The sequence below is a fragment of the Emydura macquarii genome, unplaced genomic scaffold (assembly GCF_026122565.2).
Source record: "Emydura macquarii macquarii isolate MOO-44397 ecotype Brisbane River unplaced genomic scaffold, CSIRO-AGI_Emac_v2 contig_2897, whole genome shotgun sequence".
Taxonomy (NCBI): domain Eukaryota; kingdom Metazoa; phylum Chordata; order Testudines; family Chelidae; genus Emydura; species Emydura macquarii.
Genome location: NW_027133034.1, coordinates 28,615,393 through 28,629,566, shown reverse-complemented (window position 1 = coordinate 28,629,566; position 14,174 = coordinate 28,615,393). Strand labels below are relative to the sequence as shown.

Sequence of the window (14,174 nt, the reverse complement as noted above, 5' to 3'; positions counted from 1 at the left end):
CTTGGACATGCAGGTCAAGGGATCTTCATATCACCTGACTGATGTATCAACTGTAGGTCTCTTCAAGTGGCTCTGCCAATTAGTGAGGGAGCCTATAAAGGCTCTGTGGCAGATCCAATGTTCATTGCCTCCCACCTCAAAGAAGGCAGAGAGAAAATATTATATGCCCTTTCAAGGTTTTGTTTACCTTTATACCCATCCACTTCTGGGGTCATTAGTCATGATGGTAGCTAATGTGGACGAGTGACAAAGATACCAGACTGCTGCACCCAAATCAAAGGACACAAAGACAGTGGACTTATTTGGCAGGAAGATTTATTCAGTAGAGGGTTTATAGCTATGTATTGCTAACTAACAGGCTTTGCTGGGGCAGTACAATTTAAATGTATGGGTGTTCCATGGAGAAATTCAGAGACCTACTTCTGGAGATAAGCAAACAGGAGTTCTCTTCCCTAGTCAGTGAGGACAGACTAGTTGCAAGAACATGGCTGCAGGCTGGACTGAACGCATCAGACAGAACCACTGATTCTGTGGTTGCTAAGTAAAAATTCTCCTAGTTAATCTTCTGGTCTCTCCTATGAAGACCAGAATACTTTTCAGGACTTGCAATTTGAGGATACTTCTCAGACCAAATTGACAGCATGCTCCATGGGCTTTACGACTTCAGAGCCACCTTAAAGTCCTTGAGTTTGTACACATCTGTCCTAGTCAGAAAGCACTATTGGCCTCAAGAGAAGCACTGATTTTTTTCCCCCACTACACCTGTTCGACAGGACTTGTCAAAAAAGAGTGGAGTGAGTACCCATAGGAGGACATACCTTGAAGAGCCAGTTACTGTACAGGATGAGTAACCATTTCTTCTGCATGGTAACCCTACCTTCTTTTATCCTCTCCCTGCATCCTGGGGACTGGTATGCCATCCTCAACTTAAGACTCCTTCCATGTGGCAATCAATCAAGCTTGCAGGAAATATCTCAGATTTCTGGTAAATCAAATTAATTACCAGTTTGCCGTACTATCATTAGGCCTGTCAGCTGCTCCCAGGGTCTTTACAAAAGTTATGGTAGCAGTAGCTGCATTCCTCAGATTGGGAGTTCAAATTTACTCCTATCTGGATGATTGGTTTGTCAAATGTTGATCAAAACTGCAATACAATATTGATTGAGTAGCAGTGTCAAGGCATTGAATGTTTAATCAGTGCAGAAAACTCTCTCCTCTCCCAGTCCAGAGGATAAAGTTTATAGGGGCTGTACTGGACTTGTCTGAAGCCAGGGCTTTTCTTCCATACTCGTGGTTCCAAACAATTTGATCATTTAGTATAGGTATGAAGGCTCACTTGATCACAAAAGCATGAAACTGTTTGAGGCTTCTGGGATACATGGCCCTCTGCACCTATGTGGTTCAATATGCCAGACTGTGCCTCAGAATTCTTCAAGATTGGCTGGCATCAGTCTACTAACCAAACCGCCATCAGCTAGACTCAGTGGTGATGGTGACCTCATGTCCTTGATTCCCTAAATTGGTGGGCAAATTCAGCTAATGTATGTGTAGGCGTTCCATTTGTCCACCTTCAACCGACACTCATGCTAGTGATAGACAGGTCTGTTCTAGGAGAGGCCCACCGAGGTTATCTAGAGCCCCAGGGTCTATGGTCCTCAGAAGACTTAGCTTTCTTTACACATCAACATAGAGAGCTGAAAGCTGTCAGACTGACGTGGCAAGTGTTTTTATCGCAGATTGGGGAAGCAGCTTGTTAGTCTTGGACAATAGAACAGCAGTGTTCTACCTCAACAGAGAGAGGAGAACCCATTCTTCTTCACTCTGTCAAGAGGCGACTCTGCTCTGGGAGCTCTATATTGCCCGCTTGATAGATATAGAAGCCTTTTACCTTCCAGGGGTCTAAAACGACCTAGCAGACCATTTGAGCAGATCGTTTGTCACCACAAGTGGCCTCTTCATCCAGAGGTGGCCAGATAAATCTTCTAGCTGTGCGGGTTTCCTCAAGTAGACATTTGACAAGGACAAAGTGTCAGCATTTCTGTTCCGTACGGGGTCACAGCCCAGGTTCTCTAATGCATGCGTTTTTACTGCCAGGGTGAGGCATGTTCCTCTACACTTTCCCCAAGCACCACTTATTCACAGGGTATTCGTTAAAGGTAAGACAGGCCCAGACCAGAGGCATAGTCACAGCTCCAGCATGTTATTGTCAACTCTGTCTACGCTACTGGTGCTATCAGTGAAACCTCCAATCTCACTTCCACTAGATTCTGACCTAATCTCCCAAGATCATGGTCGTCTACTTCACCCAAACTTACAATCCTTTCACTTAACTGGATGCTTTGTGGCTAGATACTAGAGTGCTTTTGCTTGAAAGAGGTGCAAGAGGTCCTGCTAAATAGTAGAGAGCCTTCTACAAGAGCTACTTACTTTTTTAAATGGAGATTTTTTTTTCAAATAATCTCATCAGCATAGTATATCGCTGTCCCGTTCTTCAGGTCAACATGTTCTGGACTACTTATTGTACCTGAAACACCAAGGTTTGGCTGTCAGTTTGATCAAAGTACATCTAACACCAATTTCAGTATTCCACCATCAAGTGGATAGTCACTCTGTTTTCTCTTTTAGACATGTCTATAAGGCTTTCAAAAGGCATAGTCAAATTGTATGCTTAAGTGCAAGACCCTGTTCTCCTGCCAGATCTAAACTTAGTATTGCCAAGGCTTATGGGTCCCCTGTTTGAGCCATTGGTTACTGCTGTCTGCTGCAACTGTCAATGAAGGTGCCATTTTCATTGACCATTAGCTTGGCCAGAACAATAGGAGAGCTGCATGCCTTAATGTCCAGGCCTTCCTGTATGGTCTTTAAGGGCAATGCTCACCTGCATCCTCATGTGAAGTTTGTACCAAGAGTGATGTCATTTTTCCATATAAACAAGCCAATTTGTTTGCCTACATTATAACTGAAGCAGCCTTTGATCAGGGAAGAGGAATGTGTGTACACCAGGGGTGTCAAACATCCGGCCTGCAGGCCGGATACGGCCCAACAACCTTTTTGGTTTGGCCCCTGGCGGCAGCGCGTGCTTCCACGCCATCTCGCGATGTTGTATTCCTTGGCGTCATCGCACGCTGCCGCGAGATCTCGCAGCATCGCCAGAGTGTACAACGCCGCAACGTGTTGCATCAGCGCGTGGCGCCACCAGAGAGTACGACTCCGCAACATGTTGCAGCGTCACGCGCTGCCGCGAGATCTGCGTACTCTGGCAGCAGCGCGTGGAGCACTCTGTGCACGAGGCACAGCACTCCAAAAGGCGGGAGAGGGACAGTGTGGTCTTGGGGCATCGCGCAGTACTATCGTTCTTAATCACTGATCGATTCTTTTAATCGTAAAATGTAGTAGTTGTAGAAGTGAATTTACTGCAGTTTTTATATCGCTGATATCTAGCAAATAAAATATAATACTACATAAAAATGGCTGTGCCTAGTATTTCGATGTATGGTATGTATGGCCCACTTGAAGTACATTTAATTCAAATCTGGCCCACCATAGCGAATGAGTGTGACACCCCTGGTGTACACCATGCACATCAGAACAGCTCTGGCATTCTGTCTGGATGGAACCAGTTACTTAAGTCCTCCCAACTGGTTGTAGCGATGGCAGACAGAATGAAAGAACACTCAAGTCTCCACCCAGAGAATTTTTTCTTGGATATTCTCCTATATACACATGTGCTATGACCTGGCTAATGTCACTTCTCCTAGCAGAGTCATAGTTCATTCAACTAGGTTGCAGTCACCCTGGGCAGCTTTCTAGCCCATGTTACAAGTGTGGGCATTTGTAGATTGTTAACCTGGTCCATACGTTTTGCCTCCCATTATGCTGTGGCTCAAGACTTCAGAGACTGTGCTAGAACTGAATGGGTAGTTTACCAATCTTTATTGAAATAGACTGTGATCCCACCGCCTGTTGTCATGGCTTCTGAGTCATCAGAAGTGGAATGCACACGTGCAATCACTCAAAGAAATAAAAACAGCTAGTAACCTGTTAACTATTTCCAGAGGGGCAGCCATGTTAGTCTGTATACAGCAAAAACAACGAGAGTCTTGTAGCACTTTAAAGACTAACAACTTTAATTTCTGCAGGCATAAGCTTTTGTGGGCTGTAACAAATGTGACAAAGTGGGTTACAGCCCACGAAAGCTTATGCCTGCAGAAATTAAAGTTGTTAGTCTTTAAAGTGCTACAGGGCTCTCGTTGTTTTTGCTGTTAACTATTGTTTTTCAAGATGTGTTAGTACATGTCCATTCCACAACCCACCCTCCTGTTCCCCTATGTTGGAGTTCTGGCAAGAAGGAACTGCAAAGGGTTAGGCTCTGTTCTGTACATACAGTGGTGCATAGCAGCAAAGAGTGTTCGAGCAGCCCAATGGGTACCACTGAGCAAAAAATTTCCAATGGCCATGCACTTGGTCCATAGACACCAGGAGTAGAATGGACACGTGGAACACATCTCAAAGAACAACAGTTGCTGGACAGATTAGTAACCCTTTTTATGAAACATAATGTGAAATGGTTAAAATGGGTGCAACCTTCAGACTTACTGTAATGAACTGTTTCACAGTTTCCCTAAGGGGAAGAATATCAGGCTGCTAGCCCCAGCTCATCTGACTGAAAATTGCAGGTTGAGTCTTGAACTAGTAGACCCTTACCTGGTCAAAATGGAAAGTTTTGTAACAGTTTTTGGAAGATCCAGCTACTCAGTAACTTTCTCTTTGGCAGCATAATGGTATTTTTTAATATCTAAAAATACAGAAGTCATCCAATGTTCCCCACTACTTTATGCACATTTTAAAAATTTTGGAAGCACTGGTTATGACTCCGTAGTTATGTGTGAAGAATATGGTGTATTTCCTCACTTCCCCAAGACTTACAGCACTTAGTGTTTGAGTAGTGAATGAAGTGCCTGAGAATTTAACAATAAACCTGTTAATTTTGGACAAACTAATTCACTCATAAATGGGCCCTTTAAGAAATATAGTATCCATTGTTACTTTTTGTGTCCCAAATGACTTTAATAATGGAAGAACACAATCTCTTCCAACTTTCCATATAGTTACAGCTAATTTAAATCATGCAGTGAAATTAGGTTGTAATTAAACTGTTACTAACCTGATTTTTTAAAATAAGTATTATGGGATATTGCTAGTGACCCATCCATAGTGGAGGTTGTAGCATGGTTACTTTAGACAATGTAGGAAAGGTCAAATCATCTATTCAAGTCCATATGAGTGGAACCATTGTGACAAATGAGGTAACTCAACAAATCATTACTTTTCCTCTTCATCTTATTTGCATTCTGCAGTTCTGTTATCTGAAATTAGTGGTGTGTGAGGCTCTTTGTACATATGTCAAGTTCTCAGGTGGAAACCACTTGGACCCAACTGCTGCTGCTCTGAATAGTTCAATGGCTAGTCCTGTGCTCCATCCACTCTGATATGGATTAGGTATGTCAGAGCAGGACTCCTAGTGGGCAAAGTGAATGATTGCTTTCTTTGGAGCATGGGGACATCTAATTGGTGGAGCACAGATGGGGAATATGGATGGACCTCATGCTTCACACATTCCCATGTTTACCCCTCTCACAACTCTGCTCTCTGCCCTTTCATGCCCCTTCACATTTCTGCACAACAGTGTTCCCAATGGTGTTGCTTTTTGGTGTCAGGATTGCTGGGAAGAGGGGGCAGTGATCAGAAGCTGTCAGGTGAGAAAGGTGCTGTGATGGAGTGTTTTGGAGTCCAGTGTTACACATAGGAAGCGGGGAAAAGACTAGACTTTGAGATCTGATGTCCCTGTTCTTCTGCCTATGCACCTGACTCGTGTACCCCAGTGGTGATGTCTTGCAGTAGCAGAACATAAGCATCAGTGCTGTGGGGAATCTTTCAAGCACTTGGTGCAGAGAGACTTGGCCCCACACCCCAGACTCATGTCATATAATTCTGGTTTCCTTAATACAAGCCTCCCTTCACATAATCTTCCTAAATCCCATGTACATCCCTGGTCTCCCCACACCCCACCACCAAAATTGCCACTGAATCCCCGCTTATGCAACTCCCCCTTCCCCAGTAAAAGGACTTTTTCTCCTGTAATGCCCATCCACTGCTTTGTACCGTCACCACCCCACACAGCCTTGCTTTCACTCATCTCTGCTCCTTTTTTAAAATCCCCCCTCCACACACACACACACAGAGTTGGTTTGTGTACCTTAACTGTGTGTTTAGCCTGTCTTAGCCTGTTTGGGTTTCTTTAAAGATTAACCTTCACTCATTTCCTGGATTTGTAATGTTTGTTTTGGGATAACTGTAAACTTGTAGCTTTTGTTTGGTTTTGTGCCCATAAATTTGTGCTTTTAACCTTAACTCCAGGTTGTTTTGTTTGGTCTGGGTTTACTGTAAATCAAAATTTGGGCATAAACTGCTTGACTGTTCCTGAAGCATTCTGGTTTATCATTGTTTAAATAACTGTTTCTGATTTTTGTGACTGTGATAAGCTGTGTAAGCTGATATTGTTATGGATAGGTATTGACTTGTCTTTTTCTTAATATTCCAACAGGTCAGGATGGAACCTTGCAGTCTTTTTCCACAGTGCATGAAAAGTTCAATAAAAGTTTAGGACGTGGTAAGTAGTTCAACGAATGTACAAATGAAAGAAATAAGACATTTTTTAACTTATGTAAAAATGTATATTAAAAATGACAAGACTTTGATTTTCTTTTATTTGTACAAGTACCCATACATATCCTGTAGGGCACGGTGAGCTTCAGGGCACATTTTACATGTGACTGAAGTGTCTTCCTGTAGTAATATAGTTGAACACTTCAGAAATTTAATTCTACTTCATTTAAAAACTTTTTTTTAAAAACTATATCCTTCTACTATGGGAAATAATTTCCAGTCTTTCAAATATGTATTATTTTGTATTAGGAGAGTATAGAATAGTAGGCATTTTTCTTTTAATTTTTTACATGTTTAATTTTAACTTTCTCTCTTTCCCTTCACCCCTTAGATTGTATCTTTTAGAATGTGGCTGTCCACCACCTCTCCTTGCTTTCCAACAGCACCTTGCAGCTGGTTGGATGGTTTTCAAGATTCCACACACACCACATCACCCCCACCCCCGGCTAGTGGGACTACATTTTGGGAACATGTTGTTTTCCTTATTTAGCCTCTTAACAAAAATAATCTTGAAATTAGCCTCTGCTGCATCTGAGGAACTTGCTCTTCCATTAATTGTAATTACATAATGGGCGTACAAATGTACACAGATACAAATAACTGTAAAAGTGGTCATCTGGTGATGTTGTAAACTTGTTTTCTGGGGGAATTTGTAATACTTTTGATATCTAAGTATATTAATAAGTTAAGCTTTACAACATACTGAGAAACATAAAGTATTACCCAAATTTTACGTAAGAGGAATGGAAGTCCAGAGATTAAGACTTGACTAAACTCTCACAGGAAATTCAGATTTCTTGACTCCAACTCTTTTGTGTTCATCACTATATTATATTTCCTACTCCAATATTATATAAGATTTCTGAAAAGATCTAAGATACGTATCACACAGAAATGACATGAATAAAGCATTAGTTGCAGAGTCAAGCTCTCAAAAGTTAGGAAATGCAAGAATTAAGCTTGTCCAGGTAACGTTTGTTTGGCCCCTTTGTGTGTATCTATATTACGATACACGATCACATGCTATATTTCTCCACAGTACCCCCACTTCATTAAATGCACAAATTGGATGGTGCTTACTGAATGAACTTCTAGACAATATATTGTTTTCTCCTCATTCAGTTTATGGCCATAGGCCATATTTACTGCACACTATTCAAACCCTACTCTGAAGATAAAATTGTTGATTTCGTCATAGCTTCATTCACTACACAAACTTCATTCATTGCTAAAACACTATCCATCTAGTACACTGAATGACAAGGGTCCTGGAAAAAAAAAATGTGATCATGTAATTAAAGACTATCCTAATGCACATGCACACAGAGGCTGAATTAAGGTTGCTGAAACATTTTTGTCATTTCCTAACTTTCCAGTGCTTAATTCTGCAACCTTTGATATTGTTTTAATGTAATTTTTTGCATGTATTCTCCTGTTGTCTTAAAAAGCAGACTGGAAAATATAGAAATACTATCCCATGGAATCATACTGATCCCTGCATGGTTCACCAACAGGGTTCTGGCCTTTAGATCCACAGCAAAGATCTCTGCCATCTGAGTGAATGGAGTAATTGATAGTAATAGTAGACCAGCCAATATAAAGGGGTTTGACACACACTTTGCCAGTGGATTTCACAGAGATTTTCTGACAGAGAGGCATATTGGGGCTTGTGAACCTTGCATTTAATTCCAGGTTCTGGAGTGGAGTGTGCAATCCCTGTTCCCCCAAGAAGCCTGACTGCACCTCTCTCCATGGTTCCCAATTCCAGTTGCTTTTCCCTTCCACCTTGGCCCCCCAACTCCTTGTCCTAGTCTACTTCATCTGCCCTCACCCCTAGTCCAGCTCTTGTTCCCCCTGCATTGGAGTTGGGCTGCTACCCAAGCCAATGCTGCTTGTGGGTGCCAGCAGGGAGATCATCAAGAGCACAGGAGTGAGAAGCTCCCTGCTCTGTGTTCCAGTGCCTGGTGCCACAACAGTTTCTGTCTGATGAAAGGCGCAATTGGAGGGAAAGTTCTGCATCTACTCTTTTGCCATGGGCTGGAGCATGCCCAGTTCAGACTTTCTCTTCTGAGAGTTTAGTTGCCAAACTCTTAAAAGTTGCTATGGAGCATGTGTGAACTGTGGTTCCCTCCCTCCCTCCCCCCCCCCCCAAAAAAAAAAAGAAAAAGCTTATAACTTGGCCAAATTTCTTCAGTTTTTCACAGGAACAGCAGAAGGTACATTCTGAACATAAGAATGGCCATATTGGGTCAGATCACTGGGCCATCTAGCACAGTATCCTTGCAACAGATCTCCTTCGAGGCCTTTAAGGCCCAGCTTGATAAAGCACTGGCTGGGATGATTTAGTTGGGGTTGGTTCTGCTTTGAGCACGGAGTTGAGTAGGTGACCTCCTGAGATCCCTTCCAAGCCTAATATTCTATGAACAGTGGCCACTGCAAGATGCTCCAGTGGGAATGAACAGAACACAGCAGTTTATCAAGTGATCCACACCTTATCAGCCAGTCCCAGCTTCTAGCAGTCAAAGGTCTAGGGACATCCAGAGGATGGGGTTGTGTTACTGACACCAGTGCAACGGCTCCCTCCCGTGTGATAAATTTCAAGTCACTGCTCCAAAGCATAAAGGCACTAGAGCTTTGCAGGAAAATTTTAAATGGGCAAAATAATTTCTTTCCCTAATCTCAATCTTAGAAATCACTGAACCATTTGTGCTGAAACTTTCCTGAACAATTCCACCTGAGGCAGGCATCCAGCATGAAAAATCTTACTCTGAACAGTTAGTATGACAGAATTTAAGCAACTGAAAACAAGGTCTTTATAGTGGGAAGTGCTGGGCAACTTTATAAGCAGTGCTATGAGTTCTGTCTATTATGACGTTAATATTAAGTTTCAATTTGTATTTCCTATTTTTAAAAGTAAGTTTTTCAAACAAAAGATTAATATAATCTATACATTTACTGTGAACTTCACCTTTAGTAGATTGTCTATGACTTAAGGAAAGCTTGTGGTTGCTTATATTTTTAACTGACTCAGAGTTGCTGATGTTTTTCTGGTATTTTAAAGGTTCTATAAACAAAAAGAAATCAAAAAAGAAAGGTCTTCAGTATGATACAATGGCCCTTCCACCTATTACAGCATTTGCAACAGGTAGGTAACATTTTGTGTGTTGTGTAGGAGAGAGTCATCCTTCTGCTCACAATAACCTACTTCCTCATGTCCTCATTTTTACATTTTTTTGTAATTCATTCAGAGATCTTCTAAATTATCAGAAACCCAAATTAATCTTTTTGAGGAGATGTGTTAGAATGGTATAGCCCTTCATACACTGAACAAGGTGGCATATATATATACTGTTCCCTCTGAGTACTCTCATTTGAACTACAGACCCAATACAGGTGTGTAAGAGTGAACTGGATTTTACTCTGGCTCATGCATCATCAGAATTGTTAACTAAATTTTGATTGCAGAATCTTTATTTTTGGTGATGCGCAAGCCAGAAACAGCCTAACTTCCTTTATATTTTCCCAGTTTGAGTTTGTAGGACTTGCAGTCGGAGGTGGACAAATGTTTTATTTGTAAACTGAAAAGACTTGAGCTGTAAGTCATTGAGCCATATTTATTGCTGACCCCCACAATTCCATTTTGAGAGTCACCTTGTAAAATAAAACTGCCCTTTGATTACTGTTTACATCTCCCCAGTGGTTCACTGGATAAATAATGGCACTTGACACTTGCAAATGCAGTTACTATTAAAAGCCCTGTTTTAGACGTTTTCACTATTATAAAAATTATGTGATAAATGTTTGGGATTTGTGTTTTTGGAGAGAGGGTTGGTGGCAGCTGAGAGAAGTTGCTAGGGTAAGGAAGTAGCTATTTGCTATCATGCATTGTCTGTAAAATTGTATGTAAATGAATGTATGCAGAGAAATATTTCAGCATTATTTGATAGTGCCTACAATATGATGTTTCTCAGACTGGATTTTTTTTTATTTGTCATGTTAATAAATTGGAAGGATTTTCTCCTTAAGAGTAATGCCCCAGAAACTCATCTTCTTGCACCAGAAGCAGAAGCAATTGTAGCTGCAATTTCATTTGAGCAATGTCAAAACATAAATAGCCTAACACACACTACTGGTTTGGCTCTTTCAGTACTAATTGTTACCCATTGTTTTGGTAATTGCTATAACTAAATATAGCACTATGTCCTCAAGTTAAAACTTGCTGATCTGGTGCTGGTCTTTCAAGAGTGTTAAAATATTTAGAATTCATCTGATGTGGAACACTCTCTAGTGGATAAGTTACTGGACTAGGAGCCAGGAGACCGGAGATCTATTCCTAGCTTGGCCTACTGTGTGACCTTGGGCAAATCACTACACATATCTATACTTCTGTTTCCTTTCTTGTGCATTTAGGTTATATGGTTTGATTATACTTGTGGTTCATTTTTTTAAATGTTCAAGAGACCAAATAACTGAACTCAGCCAAATTTATTGTCAGGAGACAAAGCAGTATAATACAAAAAGGAGACAGACATACACTCTTTCCAGGAAGCAGATTTTTGCAGCATGTTCACCTTGCACAAAAGGTGTGCTTCAAAGATACGCATTTCAGCTAGTAGTATTTATAGTATGATTTGACAAGTTACAAAACTTTTTACATGTCACTTAAAAGTTTAAATTTAACCCATTAGTTTGTGCCAGCTTTGTCCTTGGTTCCTCTTATACTTGTCCACATTTTGTTTTGAATACTATGTTCCAAGTGTTGATACTTTTAGGCCTTATATAAGTTGTCAATTACAATTTAATTTTAAATAGGTCTATTTAAAAAAAAAATTAACCTGTATTTAATTTAAATAAAAATTGGATTTTTATCCACACCGTGTACCTACTCCCTAACTGTACTTAGTACAAAGTATTCACGCATCTTTACTTTAGACAAGTTTCCTATTTTTCTAATGCCAAAACTGACTTCAGCTTTGCAGTGTTGTGGGGTGTTTGACATTGGTGAACAGAATTGTGGGAAGAGCATAATACGTTCAATTAAAATAACTTCCCAACACCTATACCTATAATGCATGTTTTATTAATATCATGCACATAATATCTATTAATGTGGTGCATACTATGCCTAATGTGTATATTGGGTAACAATTATAAGCTGTTTGGGAATGTGATGGTCTCTTTCTGTGTGTTTTGTACAGCATCTTGTGCAGTGAGGCTTTGATCTCAGTTGGGGCCTCTAGGTGCTATTGCAATGGAGAAAATTAATAATAAAATCAAATTGGTGAACTTTCAGGTCTTGTTTTTGACAGAATATAGGAATGAGATGCCTACAGACAATGCACCCTTGGGAATGTATTACAGAAATTTAGCTCCAGTTTTCCTGTTCATATCCAGTCCGGTTAGGTAGGGAAAGTTACTACCTGACTCCTAGCCTACATGAAAATAAGGTGGTAGTCTTGTTCCATTACTTAGTGAACAAATACATGTAATAAAAATGGCCACAACAGTTGGCATTAATTGGGTCATTTGGCAGTCTGAGATTTCAAAGATTGTCTGGGGTGGGAAATGATCTACTTTTACTACAAGAGGCTGTTGCTCCAGTTCAGAATTGTGCCGCATCAACAGAGCTGTGCAGTGAAGATATCAGTATTACTTCTGGTTGTGTTTTTTGGTTAACTAGATGATTCCAGTCTCCAGGGCTTTTGACTAGCAATTTTCAGAAGCATGAATTTCACTTTGCTTCTCTTTTTTTCCAGTGTCCAAAGTTATGCAGACTTACTGTTCAGTTAAACCTAGTAAAAACGTACAGCAGTGTGGATAAAAATGGATTAAAAAAATTAAGATTCCAATTTTTATTTAAATACAGATCTTTTTTCTTTAAAAATAAAAATAGACCTATTTAAAATTAAATTGAAATTGGCAACCTATATTAAGGCTAACTTCTTAACAATTTATTAAAATTATTTAAATTTAAATATTAAAAAAAAATAAAGCAGTACATGTTTGTTGCTAAGTTGTAAAGAAATTGAAACCACTGAAGTGATGGAAGTCACTTGCCAAGTGTCTGGAACCAGAGTGGTTCAAGTGCTAAATCAGTTTTTGACAGCAGTAGCCTTGTCTACAGGTGAAAGGAGAATATGTTCTTCATTTGAGTTTATTTAACTGGTTCAGTTTCAGTGTTCATTCAAAGTTAAGAAACTAGTTGGGAGTTGAAAAAGGAGGAAAGTTGGGGTTTTGGGTTTTTTCGTTTTGTTTTGTTTCTCTTCAAGATATGAATAAAAACTAGCTGTGAGAGGTTGAGATCGACTAGTTCTAAAATCTTGAAGGACGTAGTGATCAGAAACAATCAATTTAATTCATTAAATACAGCAGATATTTCCTTTGTTTAATAAATCAGTTTTAAATACAAAACAGGGTTTGATAACTTTTTTTTAAATGGATCCATTCTGCTTACAAATCTAGATTGTGGCAACACTTATCCTAGTGGTGAGAACATATAAGTGTTCTGTTTTCCTTATGTGGTTCAGATTTATTAAAATCTCCAGTTATATTTATTATATATTTTGGCAATGTTTACTCTAGCTTTTTTTACTGCAGCCTTTTAACTAGTCAGTGAAAATCCAAAATTACAATGGCTTTGTTAAATAACAGCTTTTGAAACTAATATTATAAATTGTGATGTAAAAATCTCTTCACTTCAGAATGACAGTTTCTAGAATAACAGTGTGGATTGTATTACAGAGATAGCACGTCAGAGTGACTGGGATGGGATCATTGCTTGCCATCAAGGTTATATAACTTGTACAACCTGGAACTACCAGAAATCTTCTATGGGAGTCCATAAACTGAAACCAGAAGAATTCAGCAAAAACAAGCCTCTTGATGTATATGCAACAGTAAGTTGGGTTTTGGGTTATTCTTGTTTCTTCAGTATAGTGACATGGCTGCTAATTTGCCATCTAATTACACAGAAACTGAATACTTAAAATCAAGAAGCAGTTGATAAAGATCTAAATAAGCTTTGAAAAATTCAACTTATCAGCTAAATTGAAGATGTTTTTTTATTAGTGAGTAAAATAATAAAGTAAATGCTGGCTATTTGAATCTTCTTTATCTTGAAACCTGGGGGAAAAACAAATAGTATAGTATAGTATTTATCATAATGCATATGCACAAAGGGGCAAAATTATGGTTGCCTGTGAAACCCATGTGGTGTCCCCAAAGTGCGGGTTGGGCTGCTGGGGCCAGGTACTAGGGCTGGTGTTGAGTGATGGGAACCCTTTCAGGTGCTCTCTAGTCTGAGCCAGTAGGAGTTAGAGAAGCTTCTGCCCCGTATGGTGCCCCCCCCAGGGAAAGGAAAGTGAGGCTGGTGCTATGTGCCTGCTCCAGAGAGATGTGGTTGTGGAGAAGGATGGGGGCCTCCCTTCTTTACTCCTCTTGCCTTCACT

The 14,174-nt window shown here is 40.0% G+C and overlaps 1 protein-coding gene across 1 annotated transcript in view; it reads left to right on the top strand.

Annotated features, from left to right (window-relative positions):
• WDR36 (WD repeat domain 36) overlaps positions 1–14,174 on the top strand; it is a 62,432-nt gene that overhangs the window by 19,217 nt on the left and 29,041 nt on the right. Inside the window, exons 10-12 of the mRNA XM_067568753.1 lie at positions 6,605–6,670; positions 9,788–9,871; positions 13,468–13,622. Coding sequence (XP_067424854.1) covers positions 6,605–6,670; positions 9,788–9,871; positions 13,468–13,622 — 305 coding nt within the window. The remainder of the gene's footprint in view (positions 1–6,604; positions 6,671–9,787; positions 9,872–13,467; positions 13,623–14,174) is intronic.